Source organism: Marmota flaviventris, chromosome 16 (assembly GCF_047511675.1).
Source record: "Marmota flaviventris isolate mMarFla1 chromosome 16, mMarFla1.hap1, whole genome shotgun sequence".
Lineage (NCBI taxonomy): Eukaryota > Metazoa > Chordata > Mammalia > Rodentia > Sciuridae > Marmota > Marmota flaviventris.
The window spans coordinates 48,834,205-48,852,779 of NC_092513.1; the positions used below are offsets into that span (position 1 = coordinate 48,834,205).

An 18,575-nucleotide genomic window follows, 5' to 3' on the forward strand; every position below is an offset into this window, starting at 1 on the left:
GCCTACACCCTGGGAACAAATCTTTACTCCTCACACTTCAGATAGAGCCCTAATATCCAGAGTATACAAAGAACTCAAAAAATTAGACAATAAGAGAACAAACAACCCAATCAACAAATGGGCCAAGGACCTGAACAGACACTTCTCAGAGGAGGACATACAGTCAATCAACAAGTACATGAAAAAATGCTCAACATCTCTAGCTGTCAGAGAAATGCAAATCAAAACCACCCTAAGATACCATCTCACTCCAGTAAGATTGGCAGCCATTAGGAAGTCAAACAACAACAAGTGCTGGCGAGGATGTGGGGAAAAGGGTACACTTGTACATTGCTGGTGGGACTGCAGATTGGTGCAGCCAATTTGGAAAGCAGTATGGAGATTTCTTGGAAAGCTGGGAATGGAGCCACCATTTGACCCAGCTATTCCCCTTCTTGGTCTATTCCCTAAAGACCTAAAAAGAGCATGCTACAGGGACACTGCTACATCGATGTTCATAGCAGCACAGTTCACAATAGCAAGACTGTGGAACCAACCTAGATGCCCTTCAATAGACGAATGGATAAAAAAAATGTGGCATTTATACACAATGGAGTATTACTCTGCATTAAAAAATGACAAAATCATAGAATTTACAGGGAAATGGATGGCATTAGAGCAGATTATGCTAAGTGAAGCTAGCCAATCCCTAAAAAACAAATGCCAAATGTCTTCTTTGATATAAGGAGAGTAACTAAGAACAGTGTAGGGACGAAGAGCAGGAGAAGAAGATTAACATTTAACAGGGATGAGAGGTGGGAGGGAAAGGGAGAGAGAAGGGAAATTGCATGGTAATGGAAGGAGACCCTCAGGGTTATACAGTGGAGGAGGTAGAGAGAGAGGAGGGGAGGGGAGGGGAGAGGTGGGGAGGGGGGAGGGTGGAGGATGGGAAAGGCAGGGGAGCACAACAGACACTAGTATGGCAATTTGTAAATCAATGGATGTGTAACTGATGTGATTCTGCAATCTGTGTATGGGGTGAAGGTGGGAGTTCATAACCCACTTGAATCAAAGTGTGGAATATGATATGTCAAGAAATTTGTAATGTTTTGAACAACCCACAATAAAAAATTTAAAAAAATTAAAAAAAAAAAAAAGTTGGAAAGTTGTTAGGCAAGTTAACAGAGGCTTGTCCACCCTGAGTAGCCTCACAACCAACTCTTGTTTCTGAGGGAGGGACAGATTGGCAGCCCTCATTCTGCCATTCTTCATGGCTGCTTGGTTCTGCCACATGTCCCAGACTAAAAGTGGATAATGATGACCGCTGCTGATTTTTGAACATTGTCAAGAACAAAGACGTGGGGAAAGGTCATTTGAGTTCCTCTAGCAAGAGATACCAGAGCTATGATCCAGTTTCCAAAGTTGCCTGAGGGAAAGTACAGATACCCCAGGCTGCATTTTAGAAGAAAATCCCAGATGCATAGGCTTCTTTTTTTTTTTTTAAATATATTTTTTTAGTTGTTGATGGACCTTTATTTTATTCATCTAGTTATATGTGGTGCTGAGAATCAAACCCAGTGCCTCACATATGCTAGGCAAGTGCTCTACCACTGAGCCACAACTCCAGCCCATAGACTTCTTTTTCATGAGCTTGCAGTTCATATTTTTCTTTCCCCTCACTACCTCTGTTGCCCTCTCTCAGTGGCAGTCACATGATGACATCTTGCTCCGAAGCCATTTTTAAACTTACTTAATGTTTACACTCTAAAAGAAATTCTTACCTGAATGACAAGGAGCTTCACAGTTCAAGGTCAACAGTTGTCTTTAACACTAATTCCTGGGTGACTTAGGTGCTTATGCAAGTGAAGAAAAGTGGCCAACTTAAATATTATTTATATCTAGTCTGTCTTGCCATTCTTTTTAGCAAGAAAAGATAAAGGAGTAACTGACCCTACTTTAACTTCTGCATATATTTATGGTGTGCTTAAGATTACTCTTAGATGAGTAAAAAAAAAAAATGTAGTATTTCTAACTTTTTCTCAAATCAGATTTCTGAGACTTTTAAACATTCTCTTCTTTTTAGTTAGACCTAATAATAATTTTCTGTATGCATTTTCAGATGCAAGAAATAATTGCTTTGCACTGTACATTTCCCCTGAACACCACATTGAACGGACATAGTATACCTTGAAATCTAACTCCCTGAGAGAAGAGCACATGTTCTGTAGGGCATTTAGCTCATAGGTGCTCAGAACCTTCACAAGGAGCAGTGGCACTCTGAACGAAGAGAATTTGAATCTTTTAAATGGCCTTGATAGATTTGGATAAGTAAATAGCTGAAAACAAAATGAATTTTAATTGACATGAATATAGACTCACTAAGTCAATGAGAATCTATAAAGACACAAGTCAGGACTTAGTCCAAGAAGGGCAAATACCTTTGTATCTGGAGTTACAGTTAAATATGGGGTAACTTTTTAAAAAAGTTATCCTGACACTGTGGCTACCATTGCTATGGATAGATAACTTTCATTGAGTACTTGCTTTGGGCCAACATTGATCCAGGCCCTTTACATCACCCATTTATCCAGGAGATACAAACAGAATCAATGGAAAAATATAAGATCTTCTCTAATCCCCCAGTTCAACTGGCATAATAGAGTCTGTAGCTCAACAGGGGGCCCCATCCCCCCAATCAGGTGTCAGACTCCTTGCAGTTCTACCTGTTTTCATCTCATTAAAATTCCAGCCTACATATTTTCTGAGCCTTGAGGGAACAGGAGCTGTTTCTTAGAATATAAATAGATTCTTAATAACGTTACAAATACAGTGGGTAGAGGACATATTTGAAGCAATAACACTTAAATTCTACTTGTTTTTAGAATTCTTTTAATAAGTCTTATCTAAGGCCTATACATACGCATAGAGAGAAGTTCTAAATTTTCTGCTTTTTTGGTATAAAAAATTAATATCACTTCAATATACAGCTTCCTAATTTTAACATATATGTTGAATTGGAAGAATTGGAATTGTCTTTAGACCATTGAGATGAAGTAGTTGAACATTATCATAAGGTTCATGTATAGAAGTAACAGAATTACTTTCCTGATTTTTAGATGTGTGGTTTTTAACAACAGAGGAGTAGCAGGAGAGAATCTCTTGGTAAGTAAATTTAAATGATGTCTTAATTTTTTAAATGATCATTTATAGATTTATGGTGAAAAGCATGTTATATTTAAAACATTTTTTTTGCTTAAATAGTATAAGTGCATAGTAGAAAAATACAGGTAAGAAACAAACAAAAAACGGAAATTTACAAGACCCAAGACCCATAATTATCCAGCCAGAAAAATCTTCTTGGTCTGTGTTCATTCAGATCATATATATGTATATACATATGTAATCTATTTATGTTTTTATAAATAAATTTCTTTTTTTTTATAATTCTATTTTATTTATTTATTTTTATGTGGTGCTGAGGATCGAACCCACTGCCTCACACATAGTAGGCAAGTGCTCTACCACTGAGCCACAACCCCAGCCCCAAATTTCTATTTTTTAAAATTTTTATTTATTCAGTTATTTTGTGGTACTTGGTATTGAACTCAGGGGCACTCTACCACTCCCTATCCCTTATTTTTTGTTGTTATTGGTTTTGGTTTTTTGTTTTGAGACAGTCTTGCTAAATTGACCAGGCTGGCCTTGAATTTGTCGTCCTCCTGCCTTAGACTCCTGAGGAGCTGGGTTTACAAGCTCCACCTCCTCATCCAGCTTGAAATTCTATTTTTATAACAACTTTGTATTTACTATATTCTAAGATCAGTAGATATTTATCTACATCATTTTTAATGCAAATATATTCTTCAAAAAAATAAACCAGTACAGGCTGGGCATGGTGGCCAATGCATACATTACAGCAATTTGGGGAGGTTGAAGTCAGGAGAATCACAAGTTCAAGGCCAGCCTCAGCAACTTAGTGAGGCTTTGTCTAAGAATAAAAAATTATATGGGCTGAGGATATAGCTCAGCGAAGTGCTCATGGTTAAATCCCTGATACTGAAAACCAAAAAAAAAAAAAGTGTTGGCTAGGGTTATTGCTCAGTGGTAGAATACTCACCTAGCATATATGAAGTCCTGAGTTAGATTCCCAGCACCACCAAAACAAATAACCAGTACAGAACAAATTAACTAGTACAGTGATACTTTTTTTCCACTAATGAAAAAGCTTATTTTTGTCATGAAAGAGATTGATTATATGGTATATGCCTATTTGCCAGCCATATTTTTTTTTCTTAGAGACCACATTATTTAAACCTTTTTATTTAAATCAGGTCTTTCCCCCCTTCTAACTCCTAGTTTTTTCCAGGATAGGTTTTCTCCCACCTCTTAGGAAATCATCACTCTAGCTAGGTGTGTTGGTGCACTCCTATAAGGTGGCACACATCTGCAATTCTAGCAGCTTGGGAGGCTGAGGCAGGAGGATCATAAGTTATAGATCAGCCTCAGTAACTTAGCAAGGCCCTAAGCAACTCAGTGAGACCCTGACTCAAAATAGAAAACAAACAAACAAAATGGTTGGGGTTATAGCTCAGTGGTAAAGCACCCCTGGGTTAAATCTTCAGTGCCTGCCCCCGCCAAAAAAAAAAAAAAAAAAAGATAGGAAGAAAGAAAGAGGGCTGGGGTTGTGGCTCAGCAGTAGAATGCTCGCCTAGCACCTGTAAGGCCCTGGTTCGATCCTCAGCACCACATAAAAATAAATAAACAAAATAAAGGTGTTGTGTCTAACTAAAAAAAATAAAATAAATATTTAAAAAGAAAGAAAGAAAATCACCACACTATCTAATGTTTAACCTGTGCATTACACTTGCTGAACTTTTGTTACAGCTTTTTGTCCTTTAGTTCCTTACTACTTCAGCAGGTCAAAGGTAACTCTACCAGAATTGAAAGAGTTTTGCGTCATTGATACAGACTGATAATAAGACTATAAATAATTTAGTCACGCTGGACATAAAAATTTATAGTCATGTTACAAATGTCAGCACTTTATGAGAACCTGGAAAGAAAGAGCTCTTATACTTCACTTTACAGTGACTTAGGCCCTGGAGGAAAATGAGATCAATATGATTCAAAAGCAAAAGATGTAAAGCATTTCTGGTCTTATTCAGTGCCTCCTAATTAATAGTTTGATGTCAAACTTCACATTTCCTCACTTAGTCCAGCTCTTTAGGAATCTTGTAGACACAGGCAGCACTCTAAAGGGAAAGATCTGAATTTATCACTGTGGTCTTGGACCATGGAAATCATTTTGGGCAACTCCTGTTTGCTGTGTATTTTTATTTATATATTTGTTTGTTTGTTTTTGGTACTGAGGAGTGGTTGCAGAGATGTTTCACCCCTGAGCTACATCTCCAATCCTTTTGAAAAATAATTTTATTTAATTAATTATTATTATTATTATTATTATTATTTTTAATGTGTTACTGAGGCTCAAACTCAGTGCCTCAGACATGCTAGGCAAGCGCTCCACCACTGAACTACAACCCCAGCCCCTCCAACCTTTTTATTTTTTGAGACAGGGTCTCACTAAATTGCTTAGGGCCTCACTAAATTGCTGAGGCTGGCCTTGGCTGTGCAATCTTCCTGTCTCAGCCTCCCTAGTTGCTGGGATTACAGGTGTGCACCACTGTGCCTGGCTTGCTGTGTATTATTGTATGTGCTTGTGTATGGGGAAGACATGGTCTGAGGCTCTCACAGAAATAATGTGCTACAAGCAGAGTCTATTAGGTCCATAAAGTGAGGGACAAAGATCTGTTCATTCAGCAAAACTGTAGGGTATACCTATTAAATCAGGCACTCTGCAAAGCAGGCGGGTGAGTTGTATTCACATCGAGACATAACTGTAATCCTTAGGAACCCACACTTCAGTTGCAGGAGTCAAGTATACAAAATGTGTGTGATTCAATGCCAAGTGTAACTATAGGAAGATTTATTAAGACTACAGAACACAAAGGGAAGGTATAACCAACAGCCTGAAGAAAAAAATGTCATAGCAGAGGTCACATGTTGGATCAACTCCTTAACTTGTAGCTGGATAATGATAATTTTATCTTATATTTACTGAGTCTTTAGAATGTACCAGTTATTTTTTTCATCCTTAATATTCAGCAATAGAAGCATCTCAGTGATTTAGGTAAGTATAGCCATCATCATTCATATTTTCCAGGTGAAGAAAAAAAAGTCAGGAAGGTTAAGAACTTGCCCCAGCCAAGAACTGGTAGAGTCAGGACTCAGACCCACATGTACTTGGGTTCTCCTTCTTTTTTTTTTCAATATTGAAAAATCATTATTTATTTGACAGATAACTTCTTAATTCATATAAAGAAATGACAATAACTTGTATATACATTAATTCAAAACATTTTCATTAAGCACCAAGTAGAACAGTTTCTGATCTTTTCACCAAAAACACTTTTATCATTGAAAGACTGCCTCAAACTTAGTTTATTTTAAGGGGTATGTGGCGGGGATACCAGGGATTGAACTCAGGGCATTCAACCACTGAGCCACATCCCCAGCCCTGTTTTGTATTTTATTTAGAGACAGGGTCTCACTGAATTGCTAGCACATGGCTTTTACTGAGGCTGGCTTTGAACTCGTGATCCTCCTGTCTCAGCCTCCTGAGCCATTGGGATTACAGGTGTGTGCCATCAACACTGGGCATTTATTTAAGTTTTTAATTAAGAAATTTAAAGCTGCCAATCAGAGCTTCTAATTAGCATGAGATGATCAGGTTAAAACCCTTATGAGTAAAAAATAACTTTTAAATTTTGACCTATACATTCCAACTAAAGGGAGATATGCTGGCCTCAGGCTAGTCATCACAGGTCATAGGTCCACAAGCCAAGTATCATCCTCACAAACAAAAGGAGTAATATGTATATACAGAAGGACTACAAAATACATGTTCCTGTATAACCCAGAGGAGTAATGCCTATTTCCCATGAGTATACAATGCAGCAAGGGGCACAGAAAAAGAACCATTCACTAACCCACAAGACAATGGAAGGAATAAAAGTCCTGTGCCCTGGAATAGAGTGGGCGCTTTGTGGACCAGGTGGCATCCAGGCCACACCAGGAACATGAGTGGATATCGAGGCTCATGGGGAGGGATCTCCAGGGTTGGAAAGGACAAAATGAACCGAGACACAGCCACAGACATACTGACTATTGAGAAGACAGAGGAGTGTTTGTACTGGCCGAAGGGATATAATTTAAGAGTTGCATAAAACAGAAAAGAAAACCTCTTCTGACAAGAGGGCAAAATACCTTCCCCACAGAGGATCCCCATGCTCTCTGTGGAGGTGAAGGAGCCGAGGATCACTCTGCAGGTCACCCTCCACCCCAAGGCTCTAGGTTCTTGGAATCAAATCCATTGAGCAAGAACCTTCCTTCATGTAAACTGCCTTTTCTCCAAAAAGTAAAACAAAAACACAAGCAAACAAAACAAAACTCAAAAGAAAAAGAATCAGACCAAGCTTTGACCCCCTTGTCCATCACTTGTGTCCCAGCTGTCACGCTAGGAAGACTGGGTCTGCTCTGTTCCTCACACTGGTTCATTACTGCGAGACCTCCAGTATGTCATGCTCCTAATACAGCAAACACTGCACAACACATACACTCACCCAAACAAACGGCAGTGTCAACTTAAGGATCTACTGTAATATTACTGCGCTAACCTAGCATACTTTAACCCTTCTTTTTCTGACATATTTACAAAATATCTGCACTCTGTACTGCTATGGAAGCCTTACAAATGTTGCATTAGGGCTGGGGTCGTGGCTCAATGGTAGAGCGCTTGCCTAGCATGTGTGAAGTGCTAGGTTTGATCCTCAGAACCCCATAAAAATAAATAAATGAAATAAAGGTATTGTGCCTAACTACAACTAAAAAAATATTAAGGAAAAAAACATTGCATTAGATTCCTCTTCTTGAGGTAGTTCAAAGTCTTGAGACAGCAAATTTACATATTTTTCTCTACTACCATGGATTTGTAGTAATTGTAAAAAGCCTAAAACCAAATACCTTCTCCCCTGATTCTAGGAGTACTTTAATTTTCCCCCTCAGATCATAACAAATTAACAACTGGGGGAATATATATATATATATATATATATATATATATATATATATATAATTTTAAAAACAAGCAAAAATATCAAGAAAAAAATCTGTGGCAAACTAATAGTCTAAACTTTGCTACAGACAAAACAAAATGAAACCTCACTTTGTTTACCAAGCCTTTTAGAAAGTACTCAAGTAATGAACAGCTCATAAAAATTGGGGAAATTTTAGGTGGAAATAAAATGAACACCAACTCATTCTCTGGCAAATAGTTCTTCTAAAATGCCATGTCCACACACACAGGTCTGGAGGAACTATCTGCAGAAGGCTACCTTGTAGGCCAGACCTCTCTCAGGTATGCTTCAGAGGTGCAGGGATATTGACAGACACCTGCTTCAGCTAGGCCAAGGAGCCCTGGGGGACTTTATGGGGCTTTTTGTGCTGCACATTGATGTCCTCCAGCACCTGCTGCCAATGCCTCAGCTGTGTTAAGTGCTTCTGCACCAGTGCATCTTTCTTCTGCAACTCATTCCTTAGTTCTGAGATAACTTGCTCTGGTTTCTGGACAGACAACTGCAGTCTTTTTTGTAGGAAAAAAAGCATTCTGTCTGTCTTGCAGTATCCAGAAACTTCTGGATATACTGATCAATACTGGTTTGAATTTCTTCCTGATCGGTGCCATTGACATAATCCTGACCCAGGAGAGAAGCAAAGCAAGCCTCGAATGAGGACTCCAACTCATCCGGTAAGGTGCTGCTAGAAGATCTCATTGCCTGAAGAAACGAAGCCTGGCCCGGGAGTCCCAGCAGGGGTCGCAGGGGTCCCTGCCTGGAGAACATACCACCTAACAGCAGCCAAGTTTGGGATGGGAGGCCGGGGCTGTACTTGTGTTCTTTTTTTTTTTTTAAGAGAGAATTTTTTAATATTTATTTTTTAGTTATTGGTGGACACAACATCTTTGTTTGTATGTTGTGCTGAGGATCGAACCCGGGCCGCACGCATGCCAGGCAAGCGCGCTACCGCTTGAGCCACATCCCCAGCCCCTGTACTTGTGTTCTTGACCATTATGCTAAACTCCCTCTTACTGTTCAGGAAGTAACAGGACTTATTCTATAAGAGTAGAGTCAGATTTTGAAAAATCGTATGTAGAATCCTAAGAAACAGTATTGAACCAATGCCACTTGGAAGCAGGGGCCTAATTTGATCATGTTAATGTTTTAGAAGAACCATGGCAGTGATGTGTAGAAAAGAGAATGTGGGGGAAGGGGCTGGAGGCTGGAAGACCATTAGAAAGCAGTCACTACAGACCTACCTAGAGTTTGGAGTTTGAAAATAGACGTCGAAGGAATAGAGAGGAGAGAACAGAAATGAATGAATTCGTGAGACCAAAAGAACAGTATTAATTGTCTTGAGGGAAGTGAAAAGAGGGGAGTCAAGGGTAACATTTTCAGATTGGCTAGTGGATAAAAGGTGCTAATATTTGCTGAAATAGAAAAGTTAGGAGAGTTTAAAAGAACTTGATGTGATAAAGATAAATTCTCTTTTAGATGTTGTGTTATTCTGTTTTCCACTGCCATAACAAAATACCTGAGATGAAGTAATTCATAAAGAACAGAAATTTATTTGGCTCACTGTTATGAAGGTTGGGAAATCCAAGAGCATGGTGCCAGCATCTGCTTGGCATCTGGTGAAGGCCTCCTGTCTGCATCATAACATGGCAGTGATCATTGCGTGGTGAGACACAGCAAGTGTGCCAGCTCAGGTCTCTCTTTCTCTGCTCATCAAACCACTAATGCCATCGTGAGGGTCCTACACCTATGACCTCATCTAATCCAAATTACTTTCCAAAGGCCCTACCTCCAAACACAAATTTGGAAGAACTTTTGGGAGACACATTAAAACCAAAGCAGATAGTTAGGGTGCTTTTAGATTATCCAGGTGGAATTTTCTAGTAAACATTTGGATGCATGCACTGATTCCAAGGAGAGATATGAACGCTATAAATGGAGATTGGGGCAGTCAGTGAGCAGATACATGTTGGAGCCCAGGAGTGGCTGAGATCCCTTGAGGAGGGTTTGTAGAATTAAAGAGAAGAGGTCTATGGATAGAATCTTAGAAAACAACAAATAGCTGGATGTGGTGGCAAATGCCTGTGATCCCTGTTACTCAGAAGGCTGAGGCAGAAAGAGCAAGACCCTGTCTCAAAATGAAAAAGGTTGGGGGATACAGCTCTAAGAAGCCCCAAATTCAAATTCTGTTACCACTATCCAGCTAAGTGATAGAGTACAAGTTAAATAACCTCTCTGTCTCTTTTTTTTACCTGAAAATGATGATAATATACACGTGCCATTTCACAAGGATGTTTGAAGTTCACACAGAATAACAAGTCTAAAAATATCTTGTAAAATAAAGCTTTTTATCTCTAAGGCATAATTGCTGTTGTATTAACTCATTAGTTCATCGGTGTACAAGAAGCATATACTTAATTATAATGAATTTTCTCTCTTAAATTTCTTTGTTAAAGTAGTTATTCTGAAAGGATATAATTAAAATTATATTTTGGTCATTCAATGTCTTTAATTATGTCTTAAATTGGTTCACAAAAACAAGATGCCAGTATTGATTATTAGAGCTAACTTTGACAGATTCCTTGGTAATTCTTCTTTCTGTCTCACAGCTATGAATAATTACTCTTTCAGACTAGAGAAACTCTTAAAGTTTATTTATACCTCTTCTTGTTCCAGAAAGGATTTAATCTGGCTCAGACCCAGAGTAAGAAAGATCTTAGGTAGGCATAAAAAAGAACAAAAGGTGAATCAGCAAATATCAAACAGGAAGAAACTGTCCCTAACTGAAATTAACCCAAAAGAACTAGCAACAGTGAAATGGAATTTGGGGTAAGCAGTTTCCCTAGGAGTAGACAAATGCAAGAGTAAAGGCTTTGCTGAAATATGTCAGAGATATACTTAGAATTTATAAGGATTATCATGGCTCCTGCAGACGACTGAAGAAGCAGAAAATTTCCAGTACCATTTTGCCCTCATTAATGAGTCACTGAGGGTTGAGGCCTTTCTCACTAGGAAATAAGAAGCCTGTGCCTCACCTCCCTGCATCTGTTTGCTGTAGGAAACAGACAGCCCAGACTCGGTACATGGAACCTCATATTTCTGCAGGGTTCTTGGGGCCCTTGGAGTAGATGGGAATCCTTTCTTCTGTCCTTGTAGGATGGTTTTCAAGGATAGGAATCCAAGAATCCAACTTATCCACAAACTTCCTTATATTACTAATTACTTTCTGAATTTAGCCTAGGAATGATAATTTACAAAGAATTTAGACAAAATTGAGTTTGTTGAAAACTGCCTATGAGCCCCTTGGTTTTTTTTTTTTTGTTGTTGTTACGGGGACATACATACTTCTATGTGTCTAGGGCCAGCAAGAAAAGTCTCCTCACCACTTTGGAAACAGGTTTGGCAGTTCCTACAAAGTTAAATATCACTGGAAGAGACATGAAAAGATATGTTCTCACAAAAACTTGAACACAAGTATTTTTAACAGTATTATTCATAATAGCCAGAAGGTAGAAACAACCCAGATATCCATAATGGATGAAGGCATAGATAAAATGGGATATATCCATATCATGGAATATTAGTCCTCATCAGAAAGGAATGAAGGCTGGGTGTGCGTGGTGGCACACATCTGTAATCCCAGCAGTTCAGGAGGCTGAGGTAGGAGGATCGCAAGTTCAAAGTCAGCTTTTAGCAACTTAGCAAGACTCTAAGCACCTTAGACCTGTTTTAAAATAAAAAGGGCTAGGATGGGGGCTGGGGTTGTAGCTCAGTGGTTGAGCATTTGCCTCACATGTGTGAGGCACTGGGTTCCATCCTCAGCACAACATAAAAAAATAAATAAAAGAGGGATGTGATATCCATCTACAACTAAAAAAAATGTTTGGAAAAAAAAAAGGGCTGGGATGTGGTTTAACGGTTAAACCCTTCTGAGTTCAATTTCTGGTACCCAAAAATAAAAATAAAAATAAATTTAGAAAAAGAATGAAGTGCTGATACATGCTACAACATGGATGGACGACCCTTCTATGTATTACTTTGTGTGCATGTGTGTGATACTGGAGATCAACCCCAGGGGTGACTTACCACTGACAGGGTCTCACTAAATTGCTTAGGGCCTTGCTAAGTTGCTGAGGCTGGCTTTGAAACTGGCAATCCTCCTGCCTCCACCTCCTGAGCCACTGCAGTTACAGGCATGCACCACCTGGCTAAAATATTTTTCAGTGAATTGTTAATTTTTAAAAAATGATAATAATGTAAACCAACTCCCTGCACACTGTTTATGTAAACTGACTTCTGTTCTCCTGTTAGCGGAAGCAAATTCTAATTCACACTCCTAAGGCCAGCCCCGTATCTCATCCTGTGCTGGCCCTTTGAATGGCTTTACTTCAGAGGTTCTCAGTCCCAGAAACTTAATTGACAGATGAAGGACACCTCTGGGGAAGGTGGGTGACTAATCTGAGATCAGGAAAACTGATCAATGGCTGTAGAGCAGGAACTCAGACTGTCCAATGTGGTATCTAGACCTTTCGGTACTGGCTTTCAGTCAAGTGGGACTGAATACTGAGGGGGATGTAAGGAATGTTTTCAGAGAGAGTTTTCTCTTCAGCTTCACACACTTTGGGTAGTTAAGGATTCAGATCTGGAGCAATCTGATCCTTGCCTATTTAGCTTTTCCATGGAGGGTGTTAGGAGGGATTTAAAGCTCTTCCCCCTCCTGAGTTTTCAAAAAGGATTAAGAAACTTCCTTTATGGCATGATGAAGCTGGAGCCTCAGGACACAGTGGCACAGGCCTGTAATCCTAGAGACTGGTAGGCCAAGACAGGGGGATGGCAAGTTTAAGGCTAGCCTTAGCAATTTTGGGAGATCCTGTCTCAAAATAAAAACAGGCTGAGGCTGTAGCTGTGGTAGAGAGCTTGCCTAGCATACACAACGCCCTGGGTTCAATTCCTAGTGTTGTGGGAGAAAGCTTAAATAATTAAAGAATTTTAAAGTGGGCATGAATACCTGTAATCCCAGCTACTCAGGAGGCTGAGGCAGGAGGGTCACAAGTTAGAGATCAGCCTTGGTTAATTTAGCAAGACAGTGTTAGTGAAACACTGTCTCAGATTTTAAAAATTAAAAAAAAATGTTATGAATATTGCTCAGTGGTTGAGCATGCCTCATTTCAATCCCCAGTACCAAATGAACTAATAAATAGGACTAGGGATGTAGCTCAGTAGTCAAGCACTTGCCTAGCATGCACAAGGTCCTAGGTTCAATCCTTAGTAACGTGCGCACGCGCATATATACACATACAATTGAAGTATTAAGATACAATACTATATTTTAATAGATATAATAATAATTTCTTAGCTCACTACTATTTATTGTATGTACCAGGTCCTCTATGTCTGGGAGCACTCCTCCAAATATTGCAAGAAATCCCAGGGATTCAGACCCCTGCTCATGAGCTGATTTACCTTCTCCCAAGTCACTCTAGATAGGTTTTTATCATTCTTGTCACTGCAGTTTCCTTCCTCTCTTGGCTCAGCTCTCACCCATCTCTATACTCTTCGAGCATTGTTTCTCAGCCTTGTCTGCACATTAGAATCCTCTGGGAAACTTGGAAAATTACCAAATCATGAACCCCTTCCTCTGGAGATTTGGATTCTTTTGGTCTGGAGTCGGGTCTAGGTGTCTGTAATATTTTTTTTTTAACACTCTCCAGTGAAGGTCATGTGCAGAAGGATAAAAATCCCTGTGAGATGGTGAGTCGTCCCTGGATCAGGTGAGCTTTGTCAGGCTCCCAACGCAGCTGTGGAAGAACATAAGACTTGCCTCTGAGTGACCTGAACTGAAAAGGACTGTCATATGTTTATTGAACTGGTTCATGTTGTGGTGCAGCTTGTGTGGCATGACTATGTAAGCATTGGCCAGAGCCAACTGAAACATTAAACAGGAAAGTGGTACACAGGCCATCTTGGCCCAAGTTGACCAGGATAGCCCTTGGGGCCCTTTGTTTTGTGGTTAGTTATTTTCTTAAAAATTAACAAGCTCTCAGACAAATTTGTACACTTGGTCATTTTATATGTCTGTCAATGACTAGTCAAAATGATTGTGCGTTAAAGTTGCTGATTTCCTTATGGGCATGTACTTTTTCTTTTCTGCAACTCCCTATTTGATGAACTCATACCCCAAAATAAGATCAATTGTCCTGGGGACAATTTGGACAGTTCACTAGATACTGGGCAGGCGTTGGGTAGAATGAACCCAAAACAAATCACACTGTAGAGATCAATTACAGAGGCAGGGTATGGTGGTGCACGCCTGTAATCCCAGCGGCTCGGGAGGCTGAGGCAGGAGGATCACAAGTTCAAAGCCAGCTTCAGCAATTTAGTAAGGCCTTAAGCAACTCAGTGAGACCCATCTCAAAATAAAAAGGGATGGGTATGGAGCTCAGTGGTTAAGCACTCCTAGGTTCAATCCCCAGCACCCCCCCCCCCAAAAAAAAAATCAATTATAGAGTAAAATTAGTCCTATAATAAAAACATTATTCCTTTTTGGGAACCCATATTCACACAAGAATTGCAGGGTTCTCCGTGTATGTCTACGGGATGGTACTAGGGATTTAATCCACAGGTGCTTTACCACCGAGCTACACCCTAGCCCATTTTCATTTTTATTTTGAGGACAGGATCTCACTAAGTTGCCAAGGCTGGCCTCATATTTGTGATCCTCCTGCCTTGGCCTCCTTAGTTTTGGAATTACAGGCATGTACACTCAGTTTACAGAGTTCATTAAATAGTGTCATGAAATATTTGAGTACAGATTTTTAAATACTTGACAGAAGACTATAAGATGAAATATCCTAAAGTCCGGATGATTATCAGACTTGTACAATGAAATACACATGAAATTTAAATGGTTTTTAAAAAGACACATGTGTCTTTTTATGTTTTCCTTTTACTGGACAGAAAACTGAAATCCTTTTTTTAAATTTTTTTTTAATATATATTTTAGTTATCAGCGGATACAACATCTTTGTTTGTATGTGGTGCTGAGGATCAAACCTGGGCCGCATGCATGCCAGGCAAGCATGCTACCGCTTGAGCCACATCCCCAGCCTGAAAACTGAAATCCTTGACAGCCTGATTTAGGCTATGTGATTTAGGATGTGTGATAACTCTACCCCTGAGAAAGAGAAGGATTCTGAGTTATGTCCTCTACTGCAGATTAGCAAATTAATCTCCTCCCAGAATAGCTAGGGAGAGTCAGCCTACCTGATTAACAGGGTGAATTTTAAAATTTGTTTCTAGACCAAAAAAAAAAAATTATTTTTTCATTTTGGAGGGATAATTAATGGTATATATACAAAGTGGGTAAAATATCAATAATATCCCAAAAGAAATAGCAAATAAGAATATTGAGAGCATTTTGTCAGATTATTACTCAGAATAATAATATTATCAATACCAAAAAAATAACTTTTTTAGTAAAAAATATTTAAAATTCTGAAACAGGTCATCTAAACCTAGGATAAGAAATATTTTTTTCCAGTCATTTTTTTGTTTTTTAGAAGCCTTTACTTGATTAAGAAGGAAAATTAGATATAGACCACAGATAAATACAAAGTACATACATTGTTATTTTCTTATTACATAAGAATTAGTTATACTTCATTATTCCCATCAATACTTTTTAAAAAAATTAACCTCTAAAAACCATTAAACAGTTTGTGATTATTATTGTTCTCTGACCATAGTTGCAGTTGAACGAACTAAACAGAACAATTTTGGTTTGTAATTACTGTTTATTCAAACTATTTTATAAAATATTTATTTCTTTTCATTTTATTTATTTGGTACTGGGGATTTAACCCAGGAGTGCTTTACCACTCAGCTACATCCCAGTCCTCAAAATTTTCATTTTGAGGCAGGGTCTTAATATGTTGCTGAGACTGGCCTTGAACTTGATATCCTCCTGCCTCAGTCACCCAAGTCTGGGATTATAAGTGTACAATACCACATTTGACTGATTTATAGAATATTTATGCCCAAACAGCTGCTAGAAGGTGTCCTGCCTTTTAGATTTTCTCTATTTTTTTTCCAGAGTACCTTTCCCATCCTCATTTTACCCTAGAAGTTTTACCACCCAGCTGAATCTTGCCAGGTCTTCCTTTATCCCTTTTCTGATTAGGTGTGGTTTAATTTACCTCTGTCCTGGGAGCATGGCAAAAGACAGGAATTACCACAATAAGATAGTTGCTAGTTGTGTTAGTAGTCCTAGTAACTGAGACTTAACTAGTCTTTGGTCTAAAGAGCTTCTAATTATAGTGAATTACTTTTTAATAGGACCCAAGTTTTTTCTTTAAGTCCTGTTTGTTTCCTCCTCCTCCTCCTCCTCCTCCTTCTTCTCCTCCTCCTTCTCCTTCCTTCTCTTCCTCCTCTTCTTCCTCTTCCTCCTCTTCTTCCTCTTCTTCCTTCCTCCTCCTCCTCCTCCTCCTCATACTGGGGATTGAACCCAGGAGCATTTTACCAGATTGAACCCAGTGGGGCACATAACCACTGAACCACATCCCCAGCCCTTTTTGTTTTTTATTTTGAGACAGGGTCTCACTAAATTGCTTTGGGCTTCACTAAATTGGTGATGCTGGCTTTGAACTTGTGATCCTCCTGCCTCAATATCCTGAGTTGCTGGGGTGACAGGTGTGCACCACTGTGCCCAGCTAGGCTCATGATCCATGAAGAAAAGAAGGCCTGTGATATTCCCATTGGAGCCCATCAAATAGCAAGAGATTGTATAACATAAGGGCCTAGTTCTGCATATGAAACATAATGATCAGGACTTCTCACTTGCAGTACTGTTTGTTTGAGTTTAGTTTGACAAGTGTTGAAGTGTTTGACAAGTGTTCAGTTTGTCAGAGATAGAAGTGAATAGGGAAGTAATAGACTCCCATGGAATACTAGGCAATTAGGGGCAGAAGTAGGAAAAAGCTATAAGGCGACAGGATCATGTCTGACCTGTTGTCTGGCATTTGTTCAAGTCAGAGTTTCAATAGTCAAAGTTGACAGTATGTGACACCTGGCATATGAAGTTTACACAGGTGGCAAAGATATTAAGCTTCCTGGCCAGCAAGAAAACAGCAGTATCCCATTGACCTGAATCTGGACACATAGAGATATAGTAAAATGCAGAGCTGGAAAGAATACTTAGCATCCTATGGTGGAGGCCTCGAACACTTGGCTGAGGAATTTATACTTAATTCCATTGGCAGTGAAAATCCAGTGAAGCAAAAAAACTGCATTGCTAGAACTGGAAGTGTCCTTTAAGAAGTTTAATCCAAGAGTGCACTGAATATAGAAATATGGATGACTATGAGGAAATGCTGGTTGTTACCCAGTTACCAGGTCATTGCTACATTCTAGGTGAGAGGTAAAAAGGCCTGTAGCAGAGACTGTCAGTGCCACACCTTATCTTCTTGGCACTTACCATTCTTTTGCTAAGGGCTTCCAACTGCAAGCACTTGCCTGTCTTTGAGGGGTTTCCTTAGCTACTAGAGCCACCTAGGCCTGTTTCAAGGGTAGACCAGAAGTTCCAGGGAATCAAATTCCTCCAGGAGCAGCTTTCAGCCAGATACTGAAGGGAATTGGTGAATAAATAACCCAACTCCCTTGCCATCTTTTTTTTGGTGGTGGGGGGGGATGGTTTTGGGATTTGAACTCAGGGCCTTGTGCATGCAAGGCAAGCACTCTACCAGCTGAGCCATATCCCCAGCCCTCCCTTGCCATCTTGTTGGGATCATCTTTTTTAGTTTTTAGCTATTGATGGGCCTTTTATTTTGTTCATTTATTTTTATGTGGTGCTAAGAGTCGAACCCAGTGCCTCACACATGCTAGGCAAGCACTCTACCACTGAGCAACAACCCCGGTTCCTTATTGGAATCATTTTAGGTCACATTCAACAAATTGTCCCAGAGTATCTCTCTTTCTTTCTCTTTTTTTTAATATTTATTTTTTAGTTGTAGTTGGACACAATACCTTTATGTTATTTATTTATTTTTATGTGGTGCTGAGGATCGAACCCAGGGCCTCACACATGCTAGGTGAGCGCTCTACCGCTGAGCTACAACCCCAGCCTCTTCCAGAGTATCTCAAAGGAATTGAGTCTTAGTTGCCTATAGCCATAAACTGCTTGATAACATTTCCTTTATTGGCATCTTACCTTTTCTGACTCATTTCACCATATCCCTGCAGAAACTTGGCATCACCTTCCAAATGAAGCTGCTCACACTTACACCCTTGCCTCAAGTGCCCTTTTGACAGAACCCAGTTTACCAGACATTTAGTATAGTAGAAAGGAGGAGTTTCCAGTGTGTCCTGCAAGAGGTCCTGAGGAAGAAGAACTGCAGGACTTGACCCTTTATC

At 39.4% G+C, this 18,575-nt stretch overlaps 1 protein-coding gene and 1 pseudogene across 2 annotated transcripts in view; one reads left to right on the plus strand and one right to left on the minus strand.

The window, feature by feature from the left end:
- The window catches only part of Abhd3 (abhydrolase domain containing 3, phospholipase), a 52,640-nt gene that overhangs the window by 18,400 nt on the left and 15,665 nt on the right, over positions 1 to 18,575 (plus strand). Inside the window, exon 4 of one of the 2 annotated variants that reach the window (XM_027935692.2) lies at positions 3,096 to 3,141. The exons of the other annotated variant lie outside the window; for it this stretch is intronic. Within the exon in view, the coding sequence (XP_027791493.1) occupies positions 3,096 to 3,141 (46 nt within the window). The remainder of the gene's footprint in view (positions 1 to 3,095; positions 3,142 to 18,575) is intronic. 2 annotated transcript variants of the gene reach the window in all.
- LOC114093007 (mediator of RNA polymerase II transcription subunit 28 pseudogene) lies at positions 8,452 to 8,960 on the minus strand (annotated as a pseudogene).